The 18,627-nt window shown below is 35.2% G+C and overlaps 1 protein-coding gene across 2 annotated transcripts in view; it reads left to right on the top strand.

Annotated features, from left to right (window-relative positions):
• HIT1 (Membrane trafficking VPS53 family protein) overlaps nucleotides 1–4,101 on the top strand; it is a 50,579-nt gene extending 46,478 nt beyond the window's left edge. For both annotated transcript variants that reach the window (XM_086420326.1, XM_086420327.1), the window contains 3 exons: nucleotides 2,448–2,516; nucleotides 2,600–2,695; nucleotides 3,614–4,101. In XM_086420326.1, coding sequence (XP_086276452.1) covers nucleotides 2,448–2,516; nucleotides 2,600–2,695; nucleotides 3,614–3,925 — 477 coding nt within the window. In that variant the 3' untranslated portion in view covers nucleotides 3,926–4,101. The remainder of the gene's footprint in view (nucleotides 1–2,447; nucleotides 2,517–2,599; nucleotides 2,696–3,613) is intronic.
• Nucleotides 4,102–18,627: the final 14,526 nt, after the last annotated feature.

Below are 18,627 nucleotides of genomic sequence, written 5' to 3'. Positions count from 1 at the left end.
AATTTCTTCTTCATTGTTCTCAGTCACAACAATATCATCTACATAGACAATAAGAACAATGGTGTTGCCTCATGTATGTATAACAAATAAAGTATGGCCAGCCCAACTTTGTGCATACTTCAGATTCAACATTGCTCCACTAAATCTTTCAAACTATGCTCTGGGAGATTGTTTCAAGCCATATAAAGATTTTCTTAACTTACACACTTTGTTTTCTTCTTTTGATAGTTGAAATCCCAGTGGAGGCATCATATACACTTCTTTTAAGTCTCCATGAAGGAATGCAGTTTTTACGTTAAGCTGATATAAGGGCTATCCCTGATTTGCTGCTAAGGATAATAAAACTCTTGTAGAATTTAATTTGGCTACAAGAGCAAATGTTTTCTTGTAGTCAATACCATAAGTCTGAGCATATCCCTTAACAACTATTCTAGCCTTGTACCTTTCAACTACATCATTTGGCTTGTATTTCACATTATACATCTACTTACATCCCACGGGTACCTTCCCTTTTGGTAGATCTACTTGTATAGCTTCCCTCCATTTTTTATGTTTCAGAGCATCTGCAACAGAAGAAGGAATAGACACAGAAGCTAATGAAGTAATAAAGAAATTGTATAAGGGGGACAATGCCTTATACAAAAAATATTTCGAAATGTGATATTTTGCATAGGTTTTTTCTCTTAATTAAGAGCGATAGGAAGTTTAGAAACATCTACACAAAGAGTATTATCGGAAGGAGGATCACTATTAGGAGGAATGAGATTAACTGGATACACAGAGTTGACTTGGCTTGGATTGTTATCAGCTACAGTTCTTTTCTCCAAATTATAAGGTTTTCGGCCATAGACTTTAAGCTCCCCCTTTCTTCCAACACTACCATCATGAGTAGTAACAATATTATCTAGAATATCAACGAATGAGGACATATCAAAGGATAAAGGCACAAGCAGAGGAATTTCAGGAAACCTCTTTTCACAAATGGTGTTGGTACTATTACGATTACTCTTCCCCTGAAGAGATGTAGGACTACCTGTGGAGAAGAAAGGAATTGACTCACAAAAAGTAACATCTGTGGAAACCAAACGACGTCGAGAAGGAGGATGATAACATTTGTACCCTTTTGGAGTGAAGGATACCCGAGGAAAATGCACTTCAGAGCTTTGGAATCTAACTTGGTACGATGGGGACCCACAATATGAACATAACATACACAGCGAAATATTTTGAATGTTACCAAGAAATGGGGCTGATTTTCTGGTTGGGCTGTAAACATAGGTTGGTGTTTTATTCACCAACAACTCATTTGATCTCCAAATCAAGTGAAACAAGCTAGGTTCTGTTTCGCAATTTGAGACGAGTCAGAACTTCTGATCCAGGCCATCGAAATCATCTCTACAGATCACAACCAACCATCGAATCAAAAACTCCAAAAAACATGAAAAACAATCGAACCTCCAAAAAACTCTTCAAATGACTTCAATTTTTTTTTAAATCGCCAAAAAACCAGAAAAATTCCCTTCTCTAACCCTAGGTCAAAAACCCAACTTAGGGTTTTTCTTGGCTGTTGATGTCAGCAGCCATAGGGCTGATGTCAGGACTACAGCGGCACCTTTTTTGAATTTTTTTATCTATTTGTGGTCCCTCTGATTTTCTTTAGGCTCTGATACCAAGTGGAAAAACTACAATAGAAAGAGATTGGATTGAGGAAAGAAGAGATGTGTAGAAAAGGAGGAAAGAAGAATAAGAGAAACTGGAGATCATGAATTAATTCTCATGACTCCTGGAATTCTTTTATTTATATTAATAGAATCTAGAAAGACTAAAATACCCCTGCACATTAAAAGAAAAGACTTTCAACTACATAAGACTAATAAAATGACTCTTCTGCCCTTTCAACACTCCGATGTCCCCATCAGAGAGAGAGAGAATTAGTCTATATTTTCTGTTCTTGCTCCCTATTTTCACTCACTTGTGGGGTGCATGTAGATTATATGATCCAATTGTAAAGTATGTTTTTCTCACCATTATGATCGTCATTGGGAAAATTCTGTCCATTTAGACATTGCTACCATTTAAAAAAGTTGACCTGGATTAACTGTTTGAACATGCCATATTTTACCTTTACAACACTTCTCTTGGGGTTAGAAATGTTAAAATTGACTGATGTTGCAGTGATTATCTTACAATAGAATAACTCAGTGGATAATATGGCTTCATTTAGAATGACTGATCATTGGTTTCATTTGCATGGCTATGTCCCAAATCACATTAAGTCTATTTTGAAAAATCAAGAAAAAGCATGTGAACCATATGCTAGCTTGAGTGGAATCCTGCACCCTATGTGTGCTTTCGGGACTTCATGACTTCAAAATTTTAGCTTCATGATTCTTTTATTAAACTAATATAATTACATTTATCTTACGCCCCATATTTCTTTAAGACAGACATCAGGTGCTGCTAACTATTCAAAATTTGTCAGCCGTGAGATGAGCAAAGCTGAAGCACTGCTGAAGGTGAGGGATTAAATCAGGGGTGGGTGTTGGTTTGGAAAGTACCTGCTTGAGTTAATATATGAAATACTTATTTATGTGTACAGGTTATTTTGTCTCCTATTGATTCTGTGGGGGATACATACCGAGCACTGCTTCCTGAGGGAACACCTTTGGAGTTCCAACGGATTCTCGAGCTCAAGGTAACATTTGTAATCTCTCAATTTTTTTAAAGTTTTTTTCTTGCCCTTTTTAGAAAAATAAAATAATATTGGTAAGCATGTTTTTTAATGAGATCAGTAACTCGGTGATAGTGGGAAATGAACCCAAGTCTATGATATCATCACACGCTGACTTTACTAGCTGGCACCTTCTCTTTTTTCCTTATCTATGGATTTTTTTGAATTTAAAATGCCATGGCCCCATGGTTCCAAATATCGTTCCGTTTCGCAATGTTTTGTACGAAATGTATCGGTTTTCCAGTGACCCGAGACGAAACAACACTGAAAACGAAATATAGAATGTTTTGGTGATTTTATTGGGAAATCAGAGAAGAATGAAAGGAAGAGAGGAGAGAGAGACACCAGTTAGTAACGACATTCAAGGCGGTGGCTTTTCTTCTTCTACTTCTTTCATTTTGTTTTTCTCTTATTTTCTGAAGAATCTAACTCTTTTGATCGAACATATGCCCTTGAACTTGGTCTTCTATGGAAGACTGGGTTATTTAAATAAACATCCTCCCCCATTTTGATAAATATTTGAGACATCAAATGCTTTTAACCTGATTACATGCCCTTTGACCACAACCTTTTGTAAAAAGGCTTCTTTTAAAACCTAAAATAAATGTTTTGGTATCATTTTGGTTTTCAAAAAAATCGAAGCATAGAATCAAAACGAGATTTTTAAACCATGGTTCCACCCAGATTCACAATTTGATATGGGCACTGATTTTCCAATTTGGTAAAGAAGTTCAGTTCAGAAACTATAGAAGGCTAATTTGCTCAAAGCTTGCTGTTATATTCCCATGCATGATTCAAGCATGATTTTTTTTTACTTGATTGACATGTATCTTGTATGTATTTTCCTTGTTTTCTATATCGATTGGAGTGAAACATGTGCAGGGCCTGAAGAAAGCAGAGCAGCAAAGTATATTGGATGATTTCAACAAGCACAGGCCAGCAGCAGCAGGGGTGACTCAACCTTCTGCTATGGTGACATCATCATCAGTTGTGCTTTCAGCCCCAACAACTTCCAATGCTGCTTCTGCTTCAGCAGGAGGAGCAATGGTTGCAGCCTCCCGAGAGGATGTGCTCACGCGTGCAGCTGCTCTTGGACGTGGTGCTGCCACTACTGGTTTCAAAAGATTCCTTGCTTTAACCGAGGCTGCTAAAGATCGTAAGGATGGACCTTTCCGGAAGCTCTTCAATACGTAATGGGCATTTTTATTTATGGAGTGCGTCAAAGAGGAATAGAACTTATTATGCAAATTGAGTCTTGTAATAGTTTTTTGTATCCTATAATATCAGTTGCTCAATCCATTAACTGGCCATTTCTTATCATTGAATTACTTTCTTAATTTTTTAAGTGTATCAGTTACATTGAATATTCAGATTTGCTCTAACCAAGTAAAATTGCTTGGCCAAAATTCAAAAATGGATAGATATATACGAATAACAATTGTGTCTGATGGTTGATGAGGCTTGCTTTTCTGACGGACTCCTTGCCTCTCCCCTCTATTTATAGTTTTTCTCCTCAGCATCCACTGCCATGTGGCTTCCTCCAAGCATCAGTCTCACCCTTTTTCGTGGCTGTACGTAGTGGCCACGCTTTACAATCATCAGTGGCGCTGATTGATAAGGATCCTCTTCCAACGGGCCCTTCCCCCTTGTCGTGAGTTCATCCATGGACACCTTTGCGTTGTCTTTTGCTTTGATGGCATGTGGACGTCTCGGTCTGATGTTGTGCCTCGAGGGTGGGACCCTTGTGTGGCATTGTGCAGGTGGACTGAAGGCATTAGGCACGTGGGTGGCGTGGTGATGGTTTTTTTTTGAGTTGGTATCCTACACAACCAAACCTTGTTTGTTTCGTGGCAGTGCACAAGAGCATCCCCCCACACCACCTACAAATTTTTATTTTGTTATAAACTGGTTTGTTATGTGGTACAGATTCTCATTTAGCCAGTACATTTTAATCCTATATGGGTTAGAAGTGGGTTTAAAATGGGTTGGATCTATCAGAAATCCGAGTGATACGAATCCGATTTTTAGTGGATTTAATTTCTTCTAGTATATCTGAAGTAAAATATGGATTGATGTCCCTTGACCCGAGTTGGATATGGGTCAGATATGAATCCATCCCTATATCCGCTTATATCCAAATGATATATTATTTTGTATATTGTATGTCATATTTTTATATTTTTTAGTCAATCATTCATCAACATATGAGTATTACGTGTAGTGGTCAAAGCTTCTTTTCGAAAGCGGAGATGTTTTCGGTTCAAATTACATTTAAGATATATTTTTTAATAAATTACTTTGTAATAATTTGAAAGTATCCGACCAGACCGATCCAAATCAATTACTTTAGTTGGATTGGATTTAGATATGGGTTTAATAAAAGTAAAAGAAATTGGATATGGTTTGAACTGATAGAGTTCAAGTCGGATCCAGTCCAGATTTGGACCCAAATACAAATCAAGATATGGATATGGGTAAACACATACCCAGCTTGAACCTGACCCATTTTAAGCCCTAGTTAGAAGTTTCAAAATAGGCTGGTCTTTTATAAGGATGATCTCTAAGATAAGAAGATCAATCTCACAAAAAATCAGCTCATTCCGAGACTTCTAACCCATCAAAAGTGGTTTACAAAGAAATGGACGGTCCACGATTCTTCAACTTGTGAATTGGGGTTAGAAATTTCGGAATGAGTTGATTTTTTGTGTGGTTGATCCCCTAACCATAGTGATAATCCCCGTAAAAAATCAGCCATTTCAAGGGAAATCAATATTACTAAAAAAAGCTCATTGCGAAACTTCTAACCCATTAAAAGTTGTTTACAAAGAAATGGATGGTCCACGATTCCTCAACTTGTAAAGTGAGGGGTCGATTTTTTCTGAGGATGATCTCCTCACCATGGAGTACATCCTTGCCAAAAATCAGCCCATTTTGAAACTTTGAACCCATATAAGGCAAAACACGGCTGCTAAACATGACCATATACATATAGGGGAGCGTTTGTTAGACAATCTTAGGGGACAACGTTGGGAGACAAAACTTATCCTACATAGCTTAAAAGATTCGGATTGTGCTGAGTTTTTGTCAGGATGATCTTTATGGTGAGGAGATTATCCTAAAAAAAAAACAGCCCCATCCAAAACTTCTAACCTCATCAAAAGTGATCTAAAAATTAACGACTAACAATCCTTCAATTTTGTAGACCACTTTTGATGGGGTTAGAAGTTTCAGATTGGGCTTATTTTTTGTGAGGATGATGTGTTCATCAAAGAAATCATCCTCACAAAAAATCAGCCTAATCCGAAACTTATAAGTCATATAGAATAAATTTTGTCTCCTAATGTTGTCCTCCTAAAATTGTTTATTGAACATTTTTTCAATGTATGGGTTAGAAGTTTAGGAATGGGATGTTTTGTGAAGATGATCTCTATGATGAAGAGATCATCCTCACCAAAAATCAGCCCATCCCAAAAATTCTAACACCATAAAAAGTGATTTACAAAAATCAGACGGCCCACGATACTTCAACTTGTAAACTACGGTTAAAAGTTTTGGAATGAGCTTATTGTTGGTGAGGATGATCTCTTCACCATAGAGATCTTCCTCACAAAAAATAGCCCATTTCGAAACTTCTAACCCTATCTTGAAAAATGTTTGGCTCTCTTTGGAGCCTTCAAATGCTTCCTTATATATCTATATAATAAAATACAATTGAGTTTCTACAGTGGTTTGACACAAACTCTTGTGTGGGATCTTCCACTTTAATCACTTTATTATTTTTTCTCTTTAACCCTTAAACTTTATTTTCATTCATTTAACTTTATTATATTTCCTCTTTTACCCCCTTTAACTTCAATTTTTTTTAATAATACCCTTCAAACTTTATTTTTTTCACTTTTATCCCTTTAACTATCCCATTAAACTATATTTTTGTGGGACCCACTTTATTTTCTTTACTTTTCACTACTTATAACCTTACTATATTTCCTCTTTTACCTCTTTAATCTACTTTATTGATTTCATCTTTTACCCTTTTAACCTTAAAAATTTTCAATAATATCCCAAACCTAATTAGGCTTGACTCAAACCCACTAATTTTGAATTTTTCTAGTCGTGTTAAGATTGCCACCTATACACCAACCAACTTTTTTTTTTCACTTTTACCCTTCTTAACTCGAGAGAGGATGCCCATGTCGTAGGCACGAGTGAACTCTAATATATATATACATATATATTTATTGCAACATGACCCTATATATAGGGTGGCATTCGACAACCGACATTGGGGAGCCGACACATTTGTCCTATATGACTTAAAAGTTTTGGGTTTAACTGATTTTTTGTGAGGATAATCACAATATATTATATATATATAATTTCAACTCAATCTGAAACTTCTAAATCCATCAGAATGGATTTATCAATTTTCGGTAAAAAAATGACAATCTACAATTCCAAACCATTTTTGAAGGGCTTAAAAATTTCAGATTGGGCTGATTTTTTGTGAGGATGATCTCCTCATGCTGGAGATCACCCTCACAAAAAGTCAATCCAAATCAAAACTTTTAAGCCATATAGGACATGCTTGTTGTCTCCATGTTGGTTCCCTAACGTTGGCTGCCGAACCCAACCCATATGGGTGGTGTCCAACAAGCCAACATTCGGAAGCCAACACATTTGTCCTATATGTCTTAAAGTTTTTTATTTAGCTGATATTTCGTGAGGAAGATCTTTATGGTGAGGAGATCATCTTAAAAAAATCAGTTCAATCAGAAACTTCTAAATCCATCAAGAGGAATTTATAAATTTTCAGTAAAAATTCGATGGTCTACAATTCTAAATCATTTTGATGGAGATCATCCTCACAAAAAATCAGCCCAATTTGAAACTTTTAGGCCATATAGCCCATACGGGTGGCATTATGCAACTAACGTTAGAGAGCGAACCCTAGAGATCATCCACACAAAAAATTAGCTCATTGTAAAACTTTTGACCCCATCAAAAGTGGTTTACAAATACTTAACCATTCACGGGTCTTCAAGTTGTAAATTGGGGCTAGAAGTTTCATAATAGGCTGATTTTTTTAGAGGAAGATCTCCTTACCATAGGACCATCCTCACAAAAAATCAGCCCATTCCGAAAGTTCTAACTCATATATTTAAAAATAGTTAGCACAATGTTTGGCTCACTTTAAGGCATCTGAACGCTCCTCGTATGTATAGGGTTAGGTTCGACAACTAACATTAGCGAGCCAACACGTTTGTCCTATGTGGTTTAAAAGTTTTGGATTGGGTTGATTTTGTGTGAGGATGATATCTATGGTGAGAGGATCGTCACACAAAAATCAGCTCAATCTAAAAGTTGTAACCCCGTCAAAAATGGTTTACAAATTGTTGAGGTTGATTTTTACTGAAAATTTGTAAACCACTTTTGATGGACTTAGAAACTTTAGATTGGACTGATTTTTGGTGAGGATGATCTTCTCACCATAGAGACTATCCTCACAAAAAATCAGCTCAATCAAAAACTTTTAGGCCACATAGGACAAACATGTTGACTCCCTAATGTTGGCTACCAAACGCCACCCCGATATATATCGGGTTGTGCTCCATGTACACTCATTTTCACTTATATCTCTATAAATCATTTCGAGCGTCGGATTAAACACAGATCTGCCTATGAGATCGATTGTAAACTTACAGATACAAAATAATATTTGCAAAATTATTTTTACATCCCTGCTCGTTTTCTTCCTCTTCTTCTTATCTTTGTTGGAAACGAAGGTCACGGCTTTTTCCTCATCTCTCTTTCTCTCTCTAACTCATATTCCTTCTCTCTCTTGACAACAGATGGTGACTCATCGATGAGTATTCTCCCTCTCTTTCTCGATAGTAGACAGTGAGTCCTCGTATCTCCAATCGTCTTCTTCGTTTCCCTACAACTTGATTTGGGCGACTACAACACGTAAAAGAAATCGTCTTTCTCGTTCACGACTTCTTTCTCACCCTCATCTCTCAGGCGATGAACCCTTCCTCTCTCTCTAATCAACGGTGACTAAATTAGCTCCCTCTCTTTCCTCTCTATGTAAAGAAACCCTAAATCATATTTATGAGTTGAAGAATAGTGGACCGTCCATTTTTTGTAAACCACTTTTGATGAGGTTAAAAGTTTCAGATTGAGTTGATTTTTGGTGAGAATGATCTCCTCATCATAGAGATCTTCCTCACCAAAAATCAGATCAATCCGAAATTTTTAGCCCATATAAGACAAAACACGTTGTCGATACATAAGTAATATGTGTACACAGATCCTGATCCATATATATATATTTATTCGGAGGCCTTAAGAGAGCCAAACATTTTTCAAAGTAAGGGTTAGAAGTTTCGGAATGGACTGATTTTTGGTGAGGATGATTTCTAACCTTAGTTTATAAGTTGAAGAATCGTGGACCATCTGATTTTTGTAAATAACTTTTGATGGGATTAGAAATTTTGGAATGGGCTAACTTTTGGTGAGGATGATTTGCTCATCATAGAAATCATCCTCTCAAAAAATCAGCCCATTCCAAAACTTTTAACCCATTCTACAACTTCTAACTCATATATTGAAAAAATATCTATATATTATATATATATATATATATATATATATAATATATATATATATATATACGGTCGGGTTCCATAGACCCCCATTACAACCCCCATTGCGACACACCATTTTGTCTTATATGGGCAAAAATGTTTGGAATGGGCTGATTTTTTGTGAGGATGATCTCTATGGTGAGGAGATCATCCTTGCCAAAAATCAGCTCATTATGAAACTTCTAGCCCCATGTTTACAAGTTGAAAAATTGTAAACCGTCCAATTTTTGTAAATCAATTTTGATGGGGTTAGAAGTTTTGGAATGGGATGATTTTTTGTCAGGATGATCCCCTCATCACAAAGATCGTCCTCACAAAAAATCAGCCCATTCCAAACATTTTTTCCCATATAAGACAAATGGTGTGTCGCAATGCGGGTCGCAATGGGGATCGTAGGAACGCCATATATATATATATATATATATATGAAATGTTTAGCAACAAACATTTTGGCAAAACATTTTTCAAAACATGGGTTAGAGGTTTTGGAATAGGCTGATTTTTGGTAAGGAGGATCTCTACGATGAGGAGATTATCATCACCAAAAATCAGCCCATTTCAAAACTTCTAACCCCATCAAAAATGGTTTAAAAAAATTGACGGTTCATGATTTTTCAACTTGTAAACATGGGGCTAGAAGTTTTGGAATGGGCTGATTTTTGGTGAGGATGATCTCCTCACCGTAGAGATCATCCTCACCAAAAATCAGCCCATTCCAAAACCTCTAACCCATGTTTTGCCAAAATGTTTGTTGCTGAACGGGACCCTATATATATATATATATATATATATGGGAAATGTTCAGCAACAAACATTTTGACAAACATTTTGGCAAAACATTTTTCAAAACATGGGTTAGAGGATTTGGAATGGGCTGATTTTTTGTGAGGATGATCTCTACGGTGAGGAGATCATCCTCACCAAAAATCAGCCCATTCCAAAACTTCTAGCCCCAGTTTACAAGTTGAAAAATTGTGGACCGTCCATTTTTTGTAAATCATTTTTGATGGGGTTAGAAGTTTTGGAATGGGCTGATTTTCGGTGATGATAATCTCCTCACCGTAGAGATCATCCTCACCAAAAATCAGCCCATTCCAAAACCTCTAACCCATGTTTTGAAAAATGTTTTGCCAAAATGTTTGTTAAAATGTTTGTTGCTGAACGGGACCCTATATATATAGGGTCCGTTCAGCAACAAACATTTTGGCTCTCTTTAGGGCCTCCGAATTATATATATATATAGGAGTAGGATCCGTATACACATAAATCTACTCATAAAACTATAACGTGTTTTGTCTTATATGGGCAAAAATATTTGGAATGAACTGATTTTTTGTGAGGATGATTTATATGATGAAGAGATCATCCTAGCCAAAAATCAGCCCATTATGAAACTTCAAACCCCATGTTCACAAGTTGAACAATTTTAGACCGTCCATTTTTTGTAAATCAATTTTGATGGGGTTAGAAGTTTTTGAATGGAATGATTTTTTGCACGACAAAGATCATCCGAACCTTTTTAACCATATAAGACAAAAACGTTGAAATGAGCTCATTTTGTCTAATAACATTCTAGATAAAGTTTTGTCTTATATGGCTAAATTTTTTTGGAATGAGCTGATTTTTTGTGAGGAGGATCTCTATAGTGAATAGATCATCCTCACAAAAAATCAGTCAATTTTAAAACTTCTAACCCCTTGAAAAGTGGTTATAAACTAACAGTAAAAAAGCTGACGGTTCACGATTCTTCAACTTATAAACTATGGTTAGAAATTTCAGAATTTACTGGATTTTTGTGAGGATGGGTTTCTCACGGTAGAAATCATCTTTACAAAAAATCAGCTCATTCCGAAACTTTAACTCATAATAAGACAATGTTTTGTCTAGAATGTTGTCTAGGATTTTGTCAAAATAACGAAGAGAAAAAGAGAAAGTATTGATCCAAATGACAACTTTGCCCTCTTATTTGTAGTGTAGATTGGGTTTGAGAACAAAAATTCCCAAAAAAAGTTTTTTTTTTAGTCAGATCTTAAGTTTAAAAATGGACGGCCATTGAACTCTTAGATTTAAAATTTATATCCAACGATGAAAAAAAATTTCTTTTTTCAATTCTATGTTTTTGGGAGTTCATAAAATTCCATACTTAATATGCATGCGGTATCTGATGGTGTATTTGGGAGGTACGTTGACATGAGGTCCACAAAGATAGGGTCTTTTGTCTATATAACTGAATTTCTCTCTCTTTCTTTCTCTCTCTCTCTCTCTCTCTCTCTCTCTCTCTCTATGGGGACGGTTCAACAGCCCTAAAGTTTGCCAAGTTTGGTGCAAACATTTTTCAAAATATGGTTTAGAAGCTTTGGAATGAGCTGATTTTTTGTGAGGATGATCTCTACGATGAAGAGATCATCCTCACAAAAAATCAGCTAATTTTGAACTTCTAACCCTAGTTTACAAGTTGAAGAATCGTGGGCCATCCAATTTTTGTAAATCACTTTTGATGGGATTAGAAGTTTTGGAATAGGCTGATTTATCAAAAGTGATTTACAAAAAATGTTTAGCACCAAACTTGGCAAACTTTAGGGCTGCCGAACCACTCCCTATATATATATATATATATATATATATATATATAGGTCCCTTTCAGCAACAAACATTTTGACAAACATTTTGGCAAAACATTTTCAAAACATGGGTTAGAGGTTTGGAATGGGCTGATTTTTGGTGAGGATGATCTCTACAGTGAGGAGATCATCATCACAAAAAATCAGCCCATTCCAAAACTTCTAGCCCCATGTTTACAAGTTGAAAAATCGTGGACCGTCCATTTTTGTAAACCATTTTTGATGGGTTAGAAGTTTTAGAATGGGCTGATTTTTGGTGATGATGATCTCCTCACCGTAGAGATCTTCCTCACCAAAAATCAGCCCATTCCAAAGCCTCTAACCCATATTTTGAAAAATATTTTGCCAAAATGTTTGTCAAAATGTTTGTTGCTGAACATTTCCCATATATATATATATATATATATATATATATATATATATATATATATATATATATATATATATATATATATATATATATATAGGGTCCCGTTCGGCACCCTAAGTTTTACCACACACTTTAACAAACGCATTTTGTCTTACATGGGTTAGAAGTTTCGGAATGAGCTGATTTTTGGTGAGGATGATCTCTATGGTGAGGAGATCATCCTCACCAAAATCAGCTCATTCCAAAACTTCTAACCCCATCAAAATTTATTTACAAAAAATGGACGGTCCACGATTTTTCAACGTGTAAACATGGGGCTAAACATTTAGGAATGGGCTGATTTTTGGGGAGGATGATCTTCTAATCATAGAGATCATCCTCACCAAAAATCAGCTCATTCCAAAACTTCTAACCCATGTAGGACAAATAACGTTTGTTAAAGTGTGTGGTAAAACTTAGGGTGCTGAACATTTCCCATATATATATATATATAGGGTGGCGTTCAAGGGCCAACTTTTTAGCAAACTTTTTGGCAAAACATTTTTCAAAACATAAGTTAGAGGTTTTGGAATGGGCTGATTTTTGGTGAGAATGATCTCTACGACGAGGAGATCATCCTCACCAAAAATCAGCCCATTACAAAACTTCTAACCCATGTTTACAGTTGTTGAAAAATCGTGGACCGTCCATTTTTTATAAACTGTTTTTGATGAGGTTAGAAGTTTTGAAATGGGCTGATTTTTGGTGATGATGATCTCCTATGGTGAGGAGATCATCATCACCAAAAATCAGCCCATTCCAAAACCTCTAACCCATGTTTTGAAAAATGTTTTGCCAAAAAGTTTGCTAAAAAGTTGGCCCTTGAACGCCCCCCATATATATATATATATATATATATATATATATATATGGGTCACGTTCAATGGCAAACTTTTTAACAAACTTTTTGGCAAATATTTTTCAAAACATGAGTTAGAAGTTTTGGAATGAGCTGATTTTTGGTGAGGATGATCTCTACGGTGAGGAGATCATCATCACCAAAATCAACCCATTCCAAAACTTCTAACCTCATCAAAAACAGTTTACAAAAAATGGACAGTCCACGATTTTTCAACTTATAAACATGGGTTAGAAGTTTTGGAATGGGCTGATTTTTGGTGAGGATGATCTCCTCACCGTAGAGATCATCCTCACTAAAAATCAGCCCATTCCAAAACTTCTAACTCATGTTTTGAAAAATGTTTTGCCAAAAGTTTGCCAAAAAGTTGGCCATTGAACGCTATATATATATATATATATATATATATATATATATATATATATATGGGTCAGGTTCAAAGAACAACCATTTCTACACACATATAGACAACGTGTTTTGTTTTATATGGGCAAAAATATTTGGAATGGACTGATTTTTTGTGAGGATGATCTCTGTGATGAGGAGATCATCCTTGCCAAAAATCAGCTCATTATGAAACTTCTAAACCGTCCAATTTTTGTTGAAAAATTATAGACCGTCCAATTTTTGTAAATCAATTTTGATGGGGTTACAAGTTTTGGAATGGGATGATTTTTTGCCAGGATGATCCCCTCATCACAGAGATCATCCTCACAAAAAATCAGTCCATTCCAAACATTTTTGCCCATATAAGACAAAACACGTTGTCTATATGTGTGTAGAAATGGTTGTCCTTTGAACCTGACCCTATATATATATATATATATATATATAGGATTAGGATCCGTATACACATAAAACTACTCATAAAGATACAATGTGTTTTGTCTTATATGGGCAAAAATGTTTGGAATGGGCTGATTTTTTGTGAGGATGATCTCTATGGTGAGGAGATCATCCTTGCCAAAAATCAGCCCGTTATGAAACCTCTAGCCCCATGTTTACAAATTGAACAATTTTAGACCGTCCAATTTTTGTAAATCACTTTTGATAGGGTTAGAAGTTTTGGAATGGAATGATTTTTTGCAAGGATGATCCCCTCACCACAGAGATCACCGTCACAAAAAATCAGCCCATTTCGAACGTTTTTAACTATATAAGACAAAAACGTTGTATAGCTTTATGAGTAGCTTTATGTGTCTACGGAACCCCACCAATATATATATATATATATGGGACGGTTTAGTAGCCCCAAAATTTGCCAAGTTTGGTGCCAAACATTTTTCAAAATATGGGTTAGAAGCTTTGGAATGAGCTGATTTTTTGTGAGATGATCTCTATGATGAGGAGATCATCCTCACTAAAAATCAGTCTATTCCAAAACTTCTAACCCCATCAAAAGTGATTTACAAAAATTGGATGGTCCACGATTCTTCAACTTGTAAACTAGGGTTAGAAGTTTCAAAATGAGCTGATTTTTTGTGAGGATGATCTCTTCATCGTAGAGATCATCCTCACAAAAAATCAGCCTATTCCAAAACTTCTAATCCCATCAAAAGTGATTTACAAAAAATGTTTGGCACCAAACTTGGCAAACTTTAGGGTTGCCGAACCGCTCCCATATATATATATATATATATAAAAGGAAGCATTCGGAGGCCCTAAAAAGAGCTCAACATTATGCCAAATATTTTTCAAAATAGGGGTTAGAAGTTTTAGAATGGGCTAATTTTTTGTGAGGATGATCTTTATGATGACGAGATCACCTTTACCAAAAATCATCTCATTTTGAAACTTCTAACCCTAATTTAAAAGTTGAAGAATCTTGGACCATCCGTTTTTTGTAAATCACTTTTGAAGGGGTTAGAAGTTTCAGAATGAGCTGATTTTTGATGAGGATGATCTCCTCATCATAAAGATTATTATTACAAAAAAGTAGCCCATTCCAAAATGTTTAAGTCATACATTGAAAAAATGTTTAACACAATGTTTGGCTCTATTTGGGGCCTCTGAGTGTTCTTTTGCCAAAATCCTAGTCTAATTCCTACCCAAGGTGTTTTGTCCTATATGGGCTAAAAGTTTCATAATTGGCTGATTTTTTGTAAGGATAAACCCTATGGTGAGGAGACCACCCTCACAAAAAAAATCAGCCCATTCCAAAACTTTTAGCCTATATAAGACAAAACTTTGTCCAGGATTTTGGTTAGGAATTTGACTGTTGAACCTACTATATGTATATATGAAGCATTCGAAGGCCCTAAAGAGAGCCAAACATCATGTTAAACATTTTTCAAAATATGGGTTAAAAGTTTTGGAATGGGCTGGTTTTTAGTGAAAATGATCTATATGGTGAAGACAATATCATCACCAAAAATCATTTCATTCTAAAACCTCCAACCCTAGTTTACAAGTTGAAGAATCGTAGACCATCCGATTTTTGTAAACCACTTTTGATGGGGTTAGAAGTTTTGGATTGGGATGATTTTTTTTGTTAGTGATCTCCTTATTATAGAGATCATCCTTACAAAAAAAATCAGCCCAGTCTGAAACTTCTAATCTATACATTGAAAAAATGTTTGGCTATCTTTAGTGCCCCTGAACACCACCATATATGGAGAACGTTCGGAGGCACTAAATAGAGCCAAACATTGTGCCAAATATTTTTTTCAAAATATGGGTTAAAAATTTCATAATGGGCTGATTTTTTGTGAGTATGATCTCTATGGTGAGGATATCATCTTTATAAAAAATCAATCCATACTGAAACTTCTATGCCCATAAAAAGTGGTTTACCAATAATTGACAGTCCACGTTTCTTCAATTTGTAAACTAGGGTTAGAAGTTTCAAAATGGGCAGATTTTTTTTAGGAAGATCTCCTCACAAAAAATAGATCATTCCAAAACTTCTAGCCCATAGTTTGAAATATGTTTGGCACAATGTTTGGCTTTCTTAGGGCATTTTTAATGCTTTCCTATATACATATGTGGGTTGGGTTCAAGAGACAAAGTTTTTGTCTTATATGAGCTAAAAGTCTTAGAATAAGCTGAATTTTTGTGAGGATGATCTCTATGGTGAGGAGATCATCCTCACCAAAAATCATCCCAATCCGAAAGTTCTAACCTGATTAAAACACTTTGGCTAAAACTTTGCTCTTGAACACTATCCTATATGGATCGCCAGTGAAAAAAAAACCCATATAACTTTGGCTAAAACTATATGGATCGCCAAAGTTGCATGTTTTAGAATGGGCTGATTTTTTATAAGAATGATATCCTCAACATAGAGATTATCCTAAAAAAATCAGTCATTCTAAAACTTCTAACCGCAAAAAAAAAAAAATGGTTTACAAAAAGAAGTATGGTCCATGGTTTTAACTTGTAAAATGGGGCTAAAAGTTTCGGTATTGACTCATTTTTTGTGAGGATGATGTCCTCCCCATAGATATCCTCACAAAAAATCAGCCCATTATGAAGTTTCCAACCCATATACGTCAAAAAGCATGGGTTTTTTTAGTGGTTTGTTGATCCTTCCATATACATAGGTGTGTGTGTGTTGAAGAATGGGCTAAAAAAAATTAGCCCATTTTGAAACTTCTAACCCTAATTTACAAGTTGAAGAATTGTAGACCATCAATTTTTTTTTGTAAACCACTTTTGATGAGGTTATGAAGTTTTGGATTGGACTGATTTTTGGTGAGGAAATCATCCTCATAGAAAAATTAGTCCATTCTAAAATTTGTAGTCCATATACGGGAAAAAAAAAACCGTTGTCATACTTTTTGTCCCTTGAATCATATATATATATGTATGCATGTGGATGGGGTTCAAAAGTAAATAACATAGCCAACATGGTTTTTCCTATATGAGCTAAAGGTTTTAGAATGAGCTGTATTTTTGTGAGGATGATCTCTATGGTAAGGAGATCGTCCTCACAAAAAATCAGCCCATTCTAAAATATCTAACCCCCCCAGTTTACAAGTTGAAGAATTGAGAATTGTCAATTTTTACTGTTAATTTGTAAACCAATTTTGATGTGGCTAGAAATTTCAAATGGGCTAATGTTTTTTATGAGACTATCACTGTTTTTACCATATAAGTTAATATAATGCAAATTCCCTTGACTTGTGGGGCAAGTAAAGGATCGAACCTAAGAAAAATGGGGCAAAATCAAGCTAAGATTACAAAATTAATCTAAGCCAACAAATAAATCTGTTTTTGTGTTTTTGAAGTTACGAAAAAAAATAAAACTTGCTAGAAATTAAACTAATAGAGAATAAAATAAATCGAAAATTATAAAAGGAAATATCATTGGAAAGGGATTCACTTAGAGTAGCTATTAAACCAAAAGCTAGCTTCTAACCTCTTTATAACTCAATCATAATGGTTTGACATTAACTCTTTAGATCAGAAGATTTAGCAAAATAAAATCAGATTTAAAAAATACTAAAGTAGAGTTCCTCCACTCTCTAATATGTGAATCTCTTACTACCAAATATCTCGATTAAGCATGTTACATTTTGATATAATCTAAGTATGAAACAATTAGGTTAAATATAAAATGTGTAAGAGTTCATTTATAGCCTTAATCAATGAGTGAACAAGCCTTGAAGATAACTTATAAACATTAAACGAAATTAAGAGGTAAAGAAACTAAATACAATAAAGTAGTTTTACTCTAGGCTTTTCCACTTTCCAATGGAGGGAAGATTAACCTAAGGTCATTGCAAGTGATAGAAAAAGATAGACGGAGAAGAAAAGGCCTTACTTCATTAGATACAAGTAATTACAATCTCTTTTCACTCTCTCACTTACAAGAATTACAGAATTTTAATGGAAAACCTAAGCTAAAAATAGAAAATAAGATAAAAGACCAAGGACCTTCGGTTAAAAGAATAAGGGGCCCTTTCTCATTGGAGAAAGGGCTCTATTTATAGAAATTTGATGCTCTAGAAGGATCCATTTCGAGCCGTTATCACTATTGCAGATAAGATCACCTTGTGGAGCAAGACCACGAAGAATTAAAGCGCTTCAACCGATGTCCACCACGTAATAGTCAAGGTGAGACCTTGGGTCTTAAGGTTTGGCCAGGTTTCTTGATTGATTCTCTAGCTTATGATGCAAAGTTGTTTATCCGATTTCAGGGCCCAATTTGATGGTCTAATCTTTGACATGCATAGTGAACACACATAATCAAGGTCTTTTTTTACAAATGTATTTATTTATGTGCAATTAAGCCTAACTATCATGAAAAAACAAGCAACGTGATATTTCGAGGTTTAACATGATTATTTACTTAATGTAGAGAAATAGGGTAAAAACCTAAGATAAATGCTTGGGAACAATGTAGATAAATCAGTGTTTTG

The sequence above is a fragment of the Akebia trifoliata genome, chromosome 13 (assembly GCF_017979445.1).
Source record: "Akebia trifoliata isolate Shusen 1 chromosome 13, ASM1797944v1, whole genome shotgun sequence".
Taxonomy (NCBI): Eukaryota; Viridiplantae; Streptophyta; class Magnoliopsida; order Ranunculales; family Lardizabalaceae; genus Akebia; species Akebia trifoliata.
The sequence above is the reverse complement of the archived record's forward strand: the minus strand, read 5'-3'. Positions and strand labels throughout refer to the sequence as shown.